This window comes from Balaenoptera physalus, assembly GCF_965194825.1.
Source record: "Balaenoptera physalus genome assembly, chromosome: 2".
In the NCBI taxonomy this organism is placed as follows: domain Eukaryota; kingdom Metazoa; phylum Chordata; class Mammalia; order Artiodactyla; family Balaenopteridae; genus Balaenoptera; species Balaenoptera physalus.
The window spans coordinates 100,067,884-100,085,907 of NC_138883.1; the positions used below are offsets into that span (position 1 = coordinate 100,067,884).

Genomic DNA, 18,024 nt, shown 5'->3' on the forward strand with positions numbered 1-18,024 from the left:
ATATTTTAGAGGAGTTTGAGAAGGATATGTGTTAGCTGTTCTCTAAAGGTTTGATAGAATTCGCCTGTGAAGCCATCTGGTCCTGGGCTTTTGTTTGTTGGAAGATTTTTAATAACAGTCTCAATTTCAGTGCTTGTGATTGGCCTCTTTAAATTTGCTATTTCTTCCTGGTTCAGTCTCAGAAGGTTGTGCTTTTCTAAGAATTTATCCATTTTTTCCAGGTTGTCCATTTTATTGGCATATAGTTGCTTGTAGTAATCTCTCATGATCCTTTGTATTTCTGAAGTGTCAGTTGTTACTTCTCCTATTTCATTTCTAATTCTATTGATTTGAGTCTTCTCCATTTTTTTCTTGATGAGTCTGGCTAATGGTTTATCATCTCAAAGAACCAGCTTTTAGTTTTATTGATCTTTGCTATTGTTTCCTTTATTTCTTTCTCATTTATTTCTTCTCTGATCTTTGTAATTTCTTTCCTTCTGCTAACTTTGGGGTTTTTCTGTTCTTCTTTCTCTACTTGCTCTAGGTGTAAGATTAGGTTGTTTATTTGAGATGTTTCTTGTTTCTTGAGGTAGGATTGTATTGCTATAAACTTCCCTCTTAGAACTGATTTTGCTACATCCCATAGGCTTTCAGTCTTCGTATTTTCATTGTCGTTTGTTTCTAGGTATTTTTTGACTTCCTCTTTGATTTCTTCAGTGATCTCTTTGTTATTCAGTAGTGTATTGTTTAGCCTCCATGTGTTTGTATTTTTTACAGATTTTTTCCTGTAATTGATATCTGTTCTCATAGCATTGTGGCCAGAAAAGATACTTGATACAATTTCAGTTTTCTTAAATTTACCAAGGCTTGATTTGTGACCCAAGATATGATCTGTCCTGGAGAATGTTCCATGAGCACTTGAGAAGTAAGTGTGTTCTGTTGTTTTGTTTGTTTTTTGTTTTTGTTTTTGTTTTTTTTGGCTGTGTTGGGTCTTCATTGCTGCGCACAGGCTTTCTCTTGTTGCAGCTAGTGGGGGCTACTCTTCATTGCAATGCGCAGGCTTCTCATTGTGGTGGCTTCTCTTATTGCAGAGCACAGACTTTAGGTACGCAGGCTTCAGTAGTTGTGGTGCACAGGCTTAGTTGCTCTACGGCATGTTGGATCTTCCTGGACCAGGGCTCGCACCCGTGTCCCCTGCATTGGCAGGCAGATTCTTAACCACTGCGCCACCAGGGAAGCCCATATTCTGTTGTTTTTGGATGGAATGTCTTATAAATATCAATTAAGTCCATCTTATTTAATGTATCATTTAAAGCTTGTGTTTCCTTTTTTATTTTCATTTTGCATTATCTGTCCATTGGTGAAAGTGGGATGTTAAAATCCCCTACTGTGATTCTGTTATGTCAATTTCCCCTTTTATGGCTGTTAGCATTTGCCTTATGTATTGAGGTGCTCCTATGTGGCGTGCATAAATATTTACAATTGTTATATCTTCTTCTTGGATTGCTCCCTTGATCATTATGTAGTGTCCTTCTTTGGCTCTTCTAATAGTCTTTATTTTAAAGTCTATTTTGTCTGATATGAGAATTGCTACTGCAGCTTTCTTTTGATTTCCATTTGCATAGAATATCTTTTTCCACCCCCTCACTTTCAGTCTGTATGTGTCCCTAGGTCTGAAGTGTGTGTCTTTAGACTGCATATATATGGGTCTTGTTTTTGTATCCATTCAGCCAGTCTATGTCTTTGGGTTTTAGCATTTAATCCATTTACATTTAAGGTAATTATCAATATGTATGTTCCTATTTCCATTTCCTTAATTGTTTTGGGTTTGTTATTGTAGGTCATTTCCTTCTCTTGTATTTCCTGCCTATAGAAGTTTCTTTAGCATTTGTTGTAAAGCTGGTTTGGTGGTGCTGAATTGTCTTAGCATTTGCTTGTCTGTAAAGGTTCTAATTTCTCCATCAAATCTGAATGAGATCCTTGCTGGGTAGAGTAATCTTGGTTGTAGGTTTTTCTGTTTCATCACTTTAAATATGTCCTGCCACTCCTTCTGGCTTGCAGAGTTTCTGCTGAAAGATCAGCTGTTAACCTTATGGAGATTCTCTTGTATGTTGTTTGTTGTTTTTCCCTTGCTGCTTTTAAAATTTTTTCTTTCTACTTAATTTTTGATAGTTTGTTTAATATGTGTCTTGGTGTGTTTCTCCTTGGATTTATCCTGTATGGGACTCTCTGCACTTCCTGGACTTGATTGACTATTTCCTTTCCCATATTAGGGAAGTTTTCAACTATAATCTCTTCAAATATTTTCTCAGTCCCTTTCTTTCTCTCTTCTTCCTCTGGGACCCCTATAATTCTGATGTTCCTGCGTTTAACGTTGTCCCGGAAGTCTTTAAGACTGTCCTCAATTCTTTTCATTCTTTTTTCTTTATTCTGCTCTGCAGTAGTTATTTCCTCTCTTCTGTCTTTCAGGTCACTTATCTGCTCTTCTGCCTGTTATTCTGCTATTGATTCCTTCTAGAGAATTTTTCATTTCATTTATTGTGTTGTTTATCTTTTTTTGTTTGCTCTTTAGTTCTCCTAAGTTCTTGTTAAACGTTTTTTGAATTTCCTCCATTCTGTTTCCAAGATTTGGATCATGTTTACTATCATTGCTCTGAATTCTTTTTCAGACAGACTGCCTATTTCATCTTCATTTGTTTGGTCTGGTGGGTTTTTACCTTGCTCCTTCATCTGCTGTGTGTTTCTCTGTCTTCTCATTTTGCTTAACTTACTGTGTTTGGGGTCTCCTTTTCACAGGCTGCAGGTTCGTAGTTCCCGTTCTTTTTGGTGTCTGCCCCCAGTACCTAAGTTTGTTTCAGTGGGTTGTGTAGGCTTCCTGATGGAGAGGACTGCTGCCTGTGTTCTGGTGAATGAGGCTGGATCTTGTCTTTCTGGTGGGCAGGTCTGTGTCCGGTGGTCTGTCTTGGGGTGTCTGTGACCTTATTATGATTTTAGGCAGCCTCTCTGCTAATGGGTGGGGTTGTGTTCTTGTCTTGCTAGTTGTTTGGCATATGGTGTCCACCACTGTAGCTTGCTGGTCGTTGAGTAGAGCTGGGTCTTAGCGTTGAGATGGAGATCTCTGGGAGAGCTTTTACTGTTTGATATTACATGGAGCCAGGAGGTCTCTAGTGGACCAGTGTCCTGAACTTGCCTCTCCCACCTCAGAGGCACGTGTCCTGACACCCAGCCTGAGCTCCAAGACCCTGTCAGCCACACAGCTCAGATGAAAAGGGAGAAAAAAAGAAAGAAAAAAATAAAATAAAATAAAGTAAATTTATTAAAATAAAAAATAATTATTAAAAATTAAAAAGTAATAAAAACAGAAAAAAAGGAAGAAAGACAGAGGAGAGCAACCAAACCAAAAAACAAATCCACCAATGATAACAAGTGCTAAAAACTATAGTAAAAAAAAAAAAACAAAACCGACAGAACCCTAAGCCAAATGGTAAAAGCAAAGCTATACAGACAAAATCACAGAAAGAAGCATACACATACAAACTCACAAAAAGAGAAAAAGAAAAAATATATATACATATCATTACTTCCAAAGTCCACCACCTCAATTCTGGGATGATTCGTTGTGTATTCAGGTATTCCAAGATGCAGGGTATATCAAATTGATTTTGGAGATTTAATCCACTGTGCCTGAGGCTGCTGGGAGAAATTTCCCTTTCTCTTCTCTGTTTGCACTGCTCCTGGGGTTCTGTTTTGGATTTGGCCCTGCCTCTGGGTGTAGGTTGCCTGAGGGCATCTGTGCTTTGCTCAGACAGGACAGATTTAAAGTAGCAGCTGATCAGGGGGCGCTGGCTCACTCAGGCCAGGGTGGGGGTGGGTGCCGGGGGGAGGGAGAGGTATGGAATGCGGAGAGAGACTGCTGCAACAGAGGCCGGCGTGAAGTTGCAACAGCCTGAGGCATGCTGTCTGTTCCCCCCGGGGAAGTTGTCCTTGGATCACGGGACCCTGGCAGTGGCAGGCTGCACAGGCTCCTGGGAGGGGAGGTGTAGAGAGTGACCTGTGCTTGCACACAGCCTTCTTGGTGGCTGCAGCAGCAGCCTTAGCGTCTCATGCCCGTCTCTGGTGTCTGTGCTGATAGCCGCTGCTCACACCTGTCTCTGGAGCTCGTTTAGGCGGTGCCCTGAATCCCCCCTCCTCGTGCACCCTGTAACAATGGCCTCTTGCCTCTTAGGCAGGTCCAGACTTTTTCCCGGATTCCCTCCCGGCTAGCTGTGGCACACTAGCCCCCTTCAGGCTGTGTTCACACAGCCAACCCCAGTCCTCTCCCTGGGATCTGACCTCCAAAGAAGCCTGAGCCTCAGCTCCCAGCCCCCACCCGCCCAGGTGGGTGAGCAGAGAAGCCTCTCGGGCTGGTGAGTGCTGGTCGGCACTGCTCCTCTGTGTGGGAGTCTCTCCGCTTTGCCCTCTGCACCCCTGTGGCTGCGCTCTCCTCCATGGCTATGAAGCTTCCCCCCCGCCACCCACATCTCTGCCCACAAAGGGGCTTTCTAGTGTGTGGAAACCTTTCCTCCTTCACAGCTCCCTCCCAGAGATGCAGGTCCCGTCCCTATTCTTTTGTCTCTGTTTTTTCTTTTTTCTTTTGCCCTACCCAGGTACGTGGGGAGTTTCTTGCCTTTTGGGAAGTCTGAGGTCTTTGGCCAGCATTCAGTAGGTGTTCTGTAGGAGTTGTTCCACATGTAGATGTATTTCTGATGTATTTGTCAGGAGGAAGGTGATCTCCACGTCTTACTCTTCCGCCATCTTGAAGGTCTTCCCCTCAAAAGCAATTCTTTAAGGAGAAAACTATTAGTAATTCTTATAAGGTTTGTTTTTTGTTTGTTTGTTTTTTAGCAGAGGGGGTTACTAAAACCCTGATAATTTGAGTTATCATATCACATACATTCTTAGGAACTAGAAAAGATGGTCTCCAGACCAGAGCAAAACAAGATTTCATCTTTTTAAAAGATAACTGGTCTCCTTCTTTTCTCCTTTCTTGTGTTTATCCCCAGTAGGAGGGATGTGGTAGGTGGGGAAGAAGAGTTGGGGGGCCTACCTACAGTGTGGCTACAGAACATTAGACAAATAGAAGTGTTCCTTTCCTGGAAATGTGGGAACAGCAGGAATGAGGGGAATGTAGGAGGGCAGAGACCTTGCAGAGTCCAGGAGAGTGGGTTTGGGGAGGGCTGTAAGCTCTAAGCAGAGTGCCCAAATAGGGAAGAAGGCAAGACTGCTGCATTTATGGAGAAGTGAAGTGTAAATGGTTAAGCAAATAAACTGCAGGTCTTGTCTAGAAATCTGACTGGGGACTGCCCACAGCTGCTTTTACCTACTCTCCAAAGTACAGAGACGACTTCATTGTAAGGGGCAGAGATTGGCAAACCTTTTCCTTTTATGACACAACATAGGGTTCACCCAAACTTGCTACCAGAACATGAGTAGAAAGAGGAAAAAAACCCAAAGCCTTAATTGGAACCATAGTTATAAAATTTTGCAAAGGAGACACATCTATATTAAATAGCATTTCTTATATGAAGTTTTGTTTTATATAATACGTATCATCTGGCTCAAATTCCTCTTTGTGCACTTAACCACTAACAGCAAATAATTTCTGTATTGTTCACCTAAAACTTAAAATTGGGCTAAATTCATCTCCTCCAAGAGACCACATCCTCCTGTACATATCAAATCACGGCACTTGCCATACTCTATTAAATTCCCTGTTACATGTCACCCTTCTTCCCTAAGCTCTGTGCATATGGGTCCTTCATCTTTATCTCGCTAGTGCCTCCCATGTGACCTGGCACAAGCTACACACTCAGTAAACATTTTTGTTATTAGATGGAACTGGGTTACCCTTCCCTCAGGATTCTGATAATGTGCAAAAACTCTTAGAAGAGGTAATACATTTCCAGGCTGTCACCTCTAACACTTGCAAAGACAAGAGCATAAATGGAGGTCCACATAGTATAGACCTAAATATTTATCATTTCTAAATCAAGCTAATAAACTTTTAAATGAAATGTGTTCTATCGTCTTACCTCAAAAAGTCAACTTACTTTCGGGCTTCCCTGGTGGTGCAGTGGTTAAGAATCCTCCTGCCAATGTAGGGGACACAGGTTCGAGCCCTGTTCTGGGAAGATCCCACATGCTGCGGAGCAGCTAAGCCTGTGCACCACAACTACTGAGCCTGCACTCTGGAACCCACGAGCCACAACTACTGAGTCTGCGTGCCTAGAGGCCGTGCCCTGCAACAAGAGAAGCCACTGCAATGAGAAGCCACGCACCACAATGAAGAGTAGCCCCCACTCGCCACAACTAGAGAAAGCCCGCACGCAGCAATGAAGACCCAACGCAGCCAAAAATAAAATTAAAAATTTTTTTTAAAAAAAGAAAAAAAAATAAACTTACTTTCATATTGATACAATAAAAAAATTTGGACCAGTTATTTTTTAATATGCTGAAAGTTGGCAAAATATCAAAGATAGCAATTGAATTATCAATATGCATATTTTGGTGTCCTAAGAGGCAATGTTTGTGTTTTCCAGTGAAGATACAAATAAGTAATAAATTATATTTTTCTTTCAGAAATGTATATTTTCACCTTTATTTCAGCAAAATGACTAATTATGCCATTATAATAAAATATTTCACATATTTTGTGTTCTATTTACAGTGGCACCAAATAATACATTTCCAAAGTCACATGATGTCTGTTGTCTTTAATTCTTTCCTGTTTTAAAATATTTAAGCATATCTTTGAACTTTTAAAAATTTCTTTTCAACCTTTTTTTTCTTCTCTGAGGTTACATGTTTTCTATCCAATCTCAGTTTACATGCACTCTTTTTTTTAAATTGAGATATAGTTGATTTACAGTATTATATTAGTCTCAGGTGTACAACATAGTGATTCAAAATTAGCATAGATTATATTCCATTTATAGTTTTTATAAAATATTGGCTATATTCCCTGTGCTATATAATACATCCTGTGGCTTATTAATTTTATATATAGTAGTTTGTACTTCTTAATTCCCTACCCCTATCTTGCCCCTCCACCTTCCATCTCCCCATCTTAACTACTAGTTTGCTCTTCCTGTGAGTCTGTTGCTTCTTTGTTGTATTCATTCATTTGTTTTATTGTTTAAATTTCACCTATAAGTGATAACATATGGTATTTGTCTTTCTCCTTCAGACTTATTTCCCTAAGCGTAATATATTCCAGGTCCGTGTTCTTGCAAATGACAAGATTTCATTCTTTTTTATGGCTGAGTAATATTCCATTGTGTGTGTGTGTGTGTGTGTGTGTGTGTGTATACACCACATCTTTGTTATCCATTCATCTGTTGATGAGCACTTAGGTTGTTGGCATATCTTGGCAATTGTAAATAATGCTGTTGTGAACACTGGTCTGCGTGTATCTTTTCAAATTACTGTTTTCACTTTCTTTGAATGTATACCCAGGAGTGGAATTGCTGGATCATATGGTAGTTTGATTTGTAGTTTTTTGAGGACACTCCATTCTGTTTCCACAGTAGCTGCACCAATTTACATTACCACAAACAATGTACTAGGTTTCCCTTTACTCCACATCCTTGACAACATTTGTTATTTATGACCTTTTTGAACATAGCCCTTTTGACAGGTGTGAGGTGATACATCATCGTGGTTTTGATTTGCATTTATCTTATGATTAGTGATGTTGAGCATCTTTTCCTGTGCCTGTTGCCATGTCTGTCTTCTTTGGAAAACTGTCTATTCACGTCTTCTGCCCAATTTTTTAAATCAAATTGTTTGGGGGTTTTTTGATGTTGAGTTGTATGAGTTGTTTATATATTTTGGATATTAACCCCTTATCAGTCATACAATTTGCAAATATTTTCTCCCATTCAGTAGGTTTTAGCATTTTTGTTGATGGTTTCCTTTGCTGTGCAAAAGCTTTTAAGTTTAATCAGGTCTCATTTTTAAATTTTTGCTTTTGTTTCCTTTGGCTGTAAGACAGATCCAAAAAAATTATTACTATGATTTATGTCATAGAATGTTCTACCTATGTTTTCTTCTAGTTTTATGCTTTCCAGTCTTACATTTAGGTCTTTAATCCATCTTGAGTTTATTTTTATATATAGTGTGAGAAAATGTTGTAATTTCATTCTTTTACATGTAGCTGTCTAGTTTCCCCTTTACTGATTATTGTGGATATAGATGATTTTACTACTTTTGTTTTTTAACCTTCCTACTAGCTTTGTACATGGTTGATTTACTACCTTTACTGGATACTTACCTTTACCGAGGAGATTTTTCTTTCTGTAATTTTCATGTTTTTTGTTGTGGCCTTTTCTTTTTCACTTATAGAAGTCCCTTTAACATTTCTTGTACAGCTGGTTTGGTGGTGCTGAACTCTTTTAGCTTTTGCTTGCCTGTTAAACTTTTGACTTCCCCATCAAATCTAAATGAAAGCCTTGCCTGATAGAGTATCCTTGGTTGTAGTTTTTTCTCTTTCATCACTTTAGTTTCTGCTTAAAAGTCAGCTGATAGCCTTATGGGAGTTCCCTGGTTTCTTTTCCCTTGCTGCTTTTAATATTCTCTCTTATATTCAATTTTTGCCATTTTAATTACAATGTGTCTTGGGGTGGTCCTCTTTGGGTAGATACTGTTTGGGACTCTCTGTGTTTCCTGCACTTTGAGGTCTGCTTCATTTTCTAGGTTAGGGAAGTTTTCAGCTATTATATCTTCACATATGTTCTCTTCCCCTTTCTCTCTCTTCTCCTTCTGGGACCTCTGTAATGTGAGTGTTAGAATATTTGATGTTATTCCAGAGATTTATTAAACTTTCCTCATTTCTTTTTTTTCTTTTTTTTTCTGTTCAGCTTTGGTAATTTCCACTGCTCTATCTTCCAACTCACCGATCCGTTCCTCTGTATCATTTAACCTACTGTCGAGTCCTAGCAGTGTATTTTTCATTTAGTTATTGTATTCTTCATCTCTGTTAAACTATTTTAACTTCTGGATTAAAGACCTAAATGTAAGACTGGAAAGCATAAAACTAGAAGAAAACATAGGTAGAACATTCTATGACATAAATCATAGTAATAATGATAATATTTACATACTAATAACTCTGTTCTTCCATTCTTCTCTTGAGTTCTTTGATCATCTTTGCAATCATTACCTTGAACTCTTTCTCAGATAGACTGCCTATCTCCATTTCACTTAATTCTTTTTCTGGGGTTTTATCTTGTTCCTTTGTTTGGACCATGTTTCTCTGTCACCTCATTTTGTCTAATTTGCTGTTTTTATTTCTATGTATCTGGTAGGTTGATTATGTTTCCTGACCTTGGAGAAGTGGCCTTTTGTAGGAGATGTCCTATGGGTCTCAGCAGCCCACTCCCCACTGGTCACCAGAGCTGTATGCTCTAGGTGTGCCCCTATGTGTGTGGATCCTTCTGTTGTGGAGGGTAGACTACTGGGGGCAGTCTGGTAGGCATGGATGGCTCCCAGTCCAGTTGGTTGCCAGGCCCATCCTTGCACAGCAGCTGCCGGTCACCTAGTTTATAATTTTGTCTGGGTATTTGGTCTATAGGTACTAGTATATTACTCTTGTTTCTGTGTATAGATGTGTTTTCTCTCTGTCTCTGCCTCTTTCTTGGTTCTACAAATTGTCTTGAATTAATCATTGCTTAGATAATTTGAAAATGTTCGATTTGGGGTTGTGTTACCTCTTGTGTTTATTATTGGGATTTAAGTCCCTTTATAGTCAGGTTTTGAAAAGCAGGGATGACCTCAGTTACCTTATAACAATCTAATTGCTTCAGTTAGTGTTTTCAGCCTGGAATATTAAGTAAAGGGCGTTCCTATTATAAATTAAAGCCCTTAGCTTGAAGGAGATTCACAGACCTCAACCAGAACTTCTCAGAGGACACTTTCAACCTACATATAGTTAGGGATATTTGGGGTTTGGTTGTGTCTATACTTAGAGCCAGAATTGGCCAACATATTAATATTGAGCAGAGATAAATGTGTTCAGTAACATTATTTTTGTCTCTATTCCCCAGTACTATATGTTCAGATCAAAGTAACAGTTTTAAGCTATACTTTTTGAGCAAGAGAGAGAGAAAAAGTCGCATATTAGAAAATCCTGCTATATGGGAAAAGAATCTAAAAGAGTGGATATATATATATATACATATATATGTATGTATATATATATATACATATATATATAGCTGATTCATTTTGCTGTACACCTGAAGCTAACACAACATTGTAAATCAACTATACTCCAATAAAAATTTTTAAAAAAGAAAATCCTGCTAAATAAATGTCAAAAAAAGGTCACAGCGTACAAAATAATTTTTGCTGAACTTAAACGGTGAAGAAGAAATCAGCTGGCTTAGAAGTTAAATATATTTCTTCTCCTTAATTCTCTAAGTATTAAATATCCAGGCCAAAAATGCAGTCTACTCATTCACATTTCCAGTATTAATCAGGGATTATGCCTCCTAGTTTGATTCATGTTTTATTCATGCTTACAAGTTTTCATTCTTTCTGGCACTTTGCATCATGCTAAAAGTAGTCAAAATGTGAAAGCTTGCAGATAAATAGAAAAATGGTGATACATTATCACTCTTTAACTCACCAGAATTCTCACCTTTTTCAGGAAGGCACATTAGAGCATTCAAGTCATTTCTCATTACTGCCTGAGCTATTCTACATAGGACCTAACAGATGATTTTTGTATTTTGTAAACTTTCAGGTCTGTCTTTAGCAATTCAATTTGCTTTAACCTCAGATATGTTATTTTTTTCCTTTTTGAAATATGAATAATAAAAGTAGATTGGAACACAGCATTGTTGGCAAACCAAACTTTATTAAATATTTGACTTTATCCATTACAGAACATGAAAAGCAGCGGTTATGCAAGAGCACAGATTATATGAATTTGCATTTCAAAGTGAAATGGTTTTATAATGAATATGTGCGAGAACTTCCTGCCTTCAAGGATGCCGTTCCTGAATATTCCTTGTAAGTAGTGATTTTCACCTCCAAGTTTATTCTCAATTCATAGTCCTGTAAAATTAAACCTGAATTATGCAGCCGTAAAATCTCTTCACATAATCTTCATTTGAATGCTGACATTTCTGTCATAAAATTAACATTAAATGATTTGTATACTTTTGGGAACCATATTTAACTGAATTGTGTTGCATTTTTCAAGTATGACTTACTTGGATATTCAACTCAAAGAGAAAGAAATACATAATACATAATACACAATGGCTCACATGATGAAATTATTTCTTGTAAAAGTGCTTGAACTCAAATTTTGTTGGGAAAATGAGGGGTGCTTGTGTATTGATCTATATAATCCAAATTACTCTTTATTTCAAACCTAAAAATGTCTTAGATATTTATATTTCTAAAATAGAAGTCATTATTAAACAGGTAACATTTTCAGAAACATGAATCTATCAGATACAACTGTAATCACACAGATTTATAATACTCTGCATTTTATATTTGTCAGAATTCTGTTTTATTCTGTTGAGGGAGGGCTTCCAAATTCTAGGCACTATGCCAAGTATTGTAGGACAATAGTGAATAAAATAAAGGCCTCACCTTGAAAGGAGCTTATACTCAAGGAGATAGCGTAAGAACAAAAATCCTGCTAAAGCAAGGCAAATTGAGATAATTACTAATTCAAGTAATATGAACAAAGTGCAATGGGGTCTCACAGAAGAGAGATATTACCCCATTTCAATGACTCTACACAGTATTTATGGATGGGGTAGCATTTGATACAGACTTTGAAATGTTGTTCTGGCTATGGCAAGAAAACGAAAGGACAGTTATGAGCATAATTATGGAGGAAGGAATACATGGGCTATGGTCCATGGGAAATAGTTTCATTTCAGTGGAGTACAGGGTATCTTTACAAAATTAGTAGAAAGTAATGTAGGAAATGTGGTTTTGAACTAGATTATATAAATACTGTGAAGCTTTTACCACTTTCATTAGGCATTGTGGGGGTTGGAAAAGGTAGAGAATGGAGGGAGGTAGGGAAGGGATTTAGAAGTTAGTGAGTAACGTAGTGATGAGATTAGAACTGCCCATTTATTTAACTTTTCTCATAGACGCTTATAAGATAGAATTGTATACTGGGAGAAGTAAAAATTTTATATACATAATAGAGTGATTATAGTAAAAATGTAAAGGATGAAGATGTATGGGAGAGAAATTTCAAAGATAGAATTTACAGAATTTGTCAACTAAAGACACATGAGGATAAAAGAAAGAAGGAAGAGTTAAACATGGAGTACATGTGCCTAAGCGTTGGTAGTATCATTGACTGGGAATAGGGAAATGAAAAAGGGAGCTATTTGCCAAGAGAATTCTGCTTCTGGCTCTGTGTAGACTAACTAAACTACACTAACTTAAATCAGACTAACATGCTCACTGAAGATCAACTATAAAAGCAAAATAAAATTAAACAGTATCAGACAGCAATTGAGGCAACCAGGGATTGAGAAGCTATGGTCCCTGAGAAAAGAATTACATTGAGGTGAACCCTGTATTTGCTGCAGTTTCTCTCCAGTCCTCTCCATCTACACGCATTTACCAATTTTCCATATAAGTCATGGTGGTCAAATAGAGAACAGTAACCCCGAGTTTATAGTGATCTCCCTGGGCTAGAGAAACAAACATTGGTGTTCAAGACTCTGAAGGCTGCTTTGTCTTGTGGGACCAACATCCTAGAATAAAGGGAACTACAGAGAAGTAAGTATAGCATGCTGCATGCAGTTTCTCCTTGAGGTACTCTCTGATTCTTAATCTGCCCATGTATGGAGAGTAAGGCAGAAATATACAAGTAGAAAGCAGGCACTAAGAGATTAAAAATGAAGCAGAGACTTCAGCAGTCTCACAATGCTGGGGAGATAAAAATTAGAAAGCAAGGCTTCCTAAGAAAGAAGACGCATTATAAACATCCCAGGTTTTCAGGTGAGATCCCTGAAGGACTCTGTCCTAAAAATAAGGGCAAACTGGAAATAGCCCTGTCTAAAACCCAGTCTTTCCTAGATTGTGGTGATCTCCCTACATTCTGTCTACAAGAAGAAATTCAGATCCACTTTGGAGGAAATGATCAACCAAAGGTTCCATAATTTTTCATAGACAATGCACAATATTTAACAAAAGATTAAAGACTGCCAGGCAACAGGACCAAATGACTAGAATCCAAGAGAAAAAGAGATATTAGTCTTAACAGACATAGAGTTTGATATATACTTCAAATTATGGGAGAATTTCAACAGAAAAATGGAACCTATAAGAAGAATAAAATGGACATTGTAGAACTGAAATAGGATGAAATCAGGAATGTGATAGATGGACCTAATGGCAGAATATACATAGCAGAAGAGGGTTTAAAATAACTGGAACATATTTTTGAAGAATATATTCATATAAAAACATAGAAACAAAAAATACAAAATATAGAAAAAATAGAACAGAGATATATGGGACAAATTATAAAAAGGTCTAACGTACAAAGACCTGAGTTCCAGAAAAGGAGAAGAGAGAAACAGTACTAGAGCAGTGTGTGAAGAGTCACTAGATGTGGATTTTGCAAAACTGATGAAAAACATGAAGCCACAGTTCAAGAATTTCTATAAATCCTAAGAAGGGTAAATGCAAGGAAAACTACCTGTAGGTACATCATAGAAAACTGCTTAAAATCAAAAAGAAGAAGAAATCTTTAAATGTACTGGGTCAAGAAAGGGAAGACACTTTACCTTCAAAAGAGCTGCAGTAAAACAGTTGGCTGATTATTCAATAGAAGTGACTGAAACCTGAATACAATGCAATGATACCTTTTAAGTGCTGAAAGAAAACAACAATTTAGAATTCTACAAGTGTCAAACATAGCCTTCAAAAATAAAGGAAAATAAAAACATTTATATAACTGAGAAGTTGAGAGAACTTATTTCCAGCAGACTCTCACCAAAAATATACTCTAAGCCTTCAGACAAGGAAAATGACTCAAGATAAAAATACAGTAATATAGTAAAGAATTAAAATCATTAAAGAAGGTGAACAAATGAGTACATTTAAAACACATTAAAAAAATAAAAATTAAAAAATAAATAAATAAACACATTAACTATATAAAATTTTAAAAATCTGTAGAATAAAATATACATAGGATTAGGACTTCCCTGGTGATGCAGTGGTTAAGAATCTGCCTGCCAATACAGGCGACACAGGCTCAATCCCTGGTCTGGGAAGAGCCTGTATGCTGTGGAGCAACTAAGCCTGTGCACCACAAATACTGAGCCTGTGCTCTAGAGCCCATGAGCCACTACTGAAGCCCGTGCGCCTAGAGCCTGTGCTCTGTAACAAGAGAAGCCACCACAATGAGAAGCCCATGCACCACAATGAAGAGTAGCCCCCACTCACCACCACTAGAGAAAGCCCGTGCACAGCAATGAACACCCAATGCAGCCAAAAATAAATAATAAATAAACAAATAAATTTAAAATAGAAGACAGCAATAGCATGAAAAGGTAGAAGAGTGATACACTGAGTAAATACAAGATCCTTGACTTGTTTGAAAAGTGTAAAATACTCATTTTAAAAAGCTTTGACTATGTCGTGGATGTGTATTATAATTTATAGTGTAACCCCTTAAGGTATAATATAATACTATGCATCAATAAGATAATGGGGAAGGGGAGGAGGATAAAACAAAGTTATGTAAAAATCAAGAAACGAGAGTGAAAAGAGGGAAGAGCAAGTAGGAAACTGAGGGTGGGGGAAGCAAGATGATAGATTTAAAATTTAATGTATCAGAAAATTAAGTGTAATCATTAAATGCAAATATATTAATACTCTAGCCAACAAGTATTGTCCTACTAGATAAAATAGCAAAACCCAAAATATCTTGCTTACAGTTTATTCATCTAAAGCATGAGTCTAGAAATGTTAAGTGAAAAGATGAAAAAAATAATTGAAAGGAAAATTACACAGCTATCCTAATATTAGACAAAATAGATTTTAAGATAAATACTTTGAGAGAGAGAAATTTTTCATGATGATTAAAGGAGCAATTCAACAAAAAGATGGGAAAGATATCTAATGGAAAGATATCCCATGCTCTTGGATTGGAAGAATTAATATTGTTAAATGGCCATACTACCCAAAGCAACCTACAGATTTAATTTGATCTCTATCAAATTACCCATGACATTTTTCACAAAACTAATTATTACCCTAAAATTTACATGGAACCATGAAGGACCCGTGAATTGCCAAAGCAATCCTGAGGAAAAAGAACAAAGTTGGAGGCATAACCCTCCTAGACTTCGGACAATACTACAAATCTACAGCAATCAAAACATCATGGTATTGGCACAAAAACAGACATGTGGATCAATGGAACAGAATAGAGAGTCCAGAAATAAACCCACACATCTACGCTCAATTAATCTTTGACAAAGGAGGCAAGAATATATACAATGGAGAAAAGACAGTCTCTTCAGGAAGTGATGTTGGGAAAGCTGGACAGCTACATGTAAATCAATGAAGTTAGAACACTCCCTCACACCATACACAAAAATAAACTCAAAATGACTTAAAGACTTAAATATAAAACATGACACCATAAAACTCCTAGAGGAGAACATAGGCAAAACATTCTCTGACATAAATCATAGCAACATTTTCTTAGGTCAGTCTCCCAAGGCAATAGAAATAAAAGCAAAAATAAACAAATGGGACCTACTCAAACTTATAAGCTTTTGCACAGCAAATGAAGCCATAAACAAAATGTAAAGACAACCTATGGGATGGAAGAAAATATTTGCAAATGATGTGACCAACAAGGGGTTAAATTCCAAAATATAAAAACAGTTCATACAACTCAGTAAAAAAAACCAAACCACCCAATCAAAAAATGGGCAGAACAAATAAATAAATATCATTTTTCTTTTTGTTCAAACTTCAAAAATAAATAGGCAGAAGACCTAAATAGACAATTCCCCAAAGAAGACATACAGATGGCCAACAGGCACATGAAAAGATGCTCAACATTGCTAATTATTAGAGAAATGCAAACCAAAATGACAAAGAGGTACCACCTCACACTGGTCAGAATGGCCACCATCAAAAAGTCTACAAATAACAAATGCTGGAGAGGGTGTGGAGAAAAGGGAACCCTCCTTCACTGTTGGTGGGAATGTAAATTGGTGCAGCCACTATGGAAAACAATATGGGGGTTCCTTAAAAAGCTAAAAATAGAGTTGCCATATGATCCAGCAATCCCACTCCTGGGCATATATCCGGAGAAAACTCTAACTTGAAAAGATACATGCACCCCAAAGTTCATAGCAACACTATTTACAATTGGCAAGTCATAGAAGAAGCCTAAATGTCCATTGATAGATGAATGGATAAAGAAAATGTGGTACATATATACAGTGGAATACTACTCAGCCATAAAAAGAATGAAATATTGCCATTTGCAGCAACATGGATGGACCTAGAGGTTATCATACTAAGTGAAGTCAGACAGAGAAAGAAAAATATCATATGATGTCACTTATATGTAGAATCTAAAATATGATACAAATGAACTTATTTACAAAACAAACACTCATAGACACAAAGCAAACTTATGGTTACCAAAGGGGAAGGGGGAGGGAGGGATAAATTAGGAGTCTGGGATTAGTAGATACAAACTACTATGTATAAAATAGATAAACAACAAGGTCCTACTGTGTAGCACAGGGAACTATATTCAATACCCTGTAACAAACCATAATGGAAAATAATACGAAATAGAATATATATATATATATATATATATATATATATATATATATATATGAAACCATAACATACATAACTGACTCACTTTGCTATACACCAGGAACTAACACAGCATTGTAAATCAACTATACTTCAATTAAAATATTTCAAAAATAAAATTTAAAAATATATTTCATTTCTAAATTTGTATGTATCAAATGACATGTCAGCAAAATATATAAAGCAAAAATTGTCAGAAGTAAAATGAAAAATCAAATCTATAATTCTATTTGGAGATTATACATCTTTCAGAAACTGATTGAAGAATCAGACAAAAAATGTCATTAAGAAAAAAGACATTTCAACAACATGATATCTGTCCATCTATTTCTGGTCACCCAGAGTTTCCACAAATTTTCATAGATATTATTTACACACACACGCACACACACTACCTATCTACAATTATAACCAGCAATGAGAAAATACACATTGTTATCAGATGTACATGGTGCATTTACCAAAATAGACTATCTGATAGCAAGTATGATGAATTTTAAAAGATTGAAGCATATACTGTATGTTCTTGGACCACTATGGAATTGAGCCAAAAATCAACTCCAAGAAGATAACTAGAAAGTCACCAGATAGGGAAATTAAGCAGATACTCTAGATCATTCATAAGTCAAAAAACAAATCACAGTGTAGATTACATGATATTTTTAACTAAGTGATAAAATATGGCATGTCAAAACTTGTGGATTACAGCTAAAACAATAAATAAAGGAAGATTTATAGCTCTAGTTCTATAAAGAGAAAGGAAAAAAGGCTATGAAATCAGTAATATAAGTTATCAGAAGAAATGTTTAAAAGCCAGTCAAGTCAAGAGAAAGTAGAAAAAATAATCAACATGACCTGGAATAAAAATAAAGTAGAAAATTTAAGGAGAAATTAAAAAGCCAAGTGTGCTTTTGAGAAGACTATAAAAATCAAAAAAACCTTAGTAAGGCCAGTGAAAAAAGATATGTCACAAATTACCATTATCAGGAAAAGATGTCACTAAAGATGCTACAAAGATAAAAAATTATTAAGAGAGTATTTATGGTAGCACATTTAAAAGTTAGACAAAATGTACAAATTCCTTTAAAAAGAAAACTTATCAAGCTAGCATAGGAAAAAAGATAAAATCTGAGCGGGTCTATAACTATTTTAAAA

The 18,024-nt window shown here is 36.6% G+C and overlaps 1 protein-coding gene across 1 annotated transcript in view; it reads left to right on the plus strand.

Moving 5' to 3' along the window:
- Positions 1-18,024, plus strand: part of UNC13C (unc-13 homolog C) — a 774,694-nt gene that overhangs the window by 634,370 nt on the left and 122,300 nt on the right. Inside the window, exon 21 of the mRNA XM_082444694.1 lies at positions 10,905-11,031. Within this exon, the coding sequence (XP_082300820.1) occupies positions 10,905-11,031 (127 nt within the window). The remainder of the gene's footprint in view (positions 1-10,904; positions 11,032-18,024) is intronic.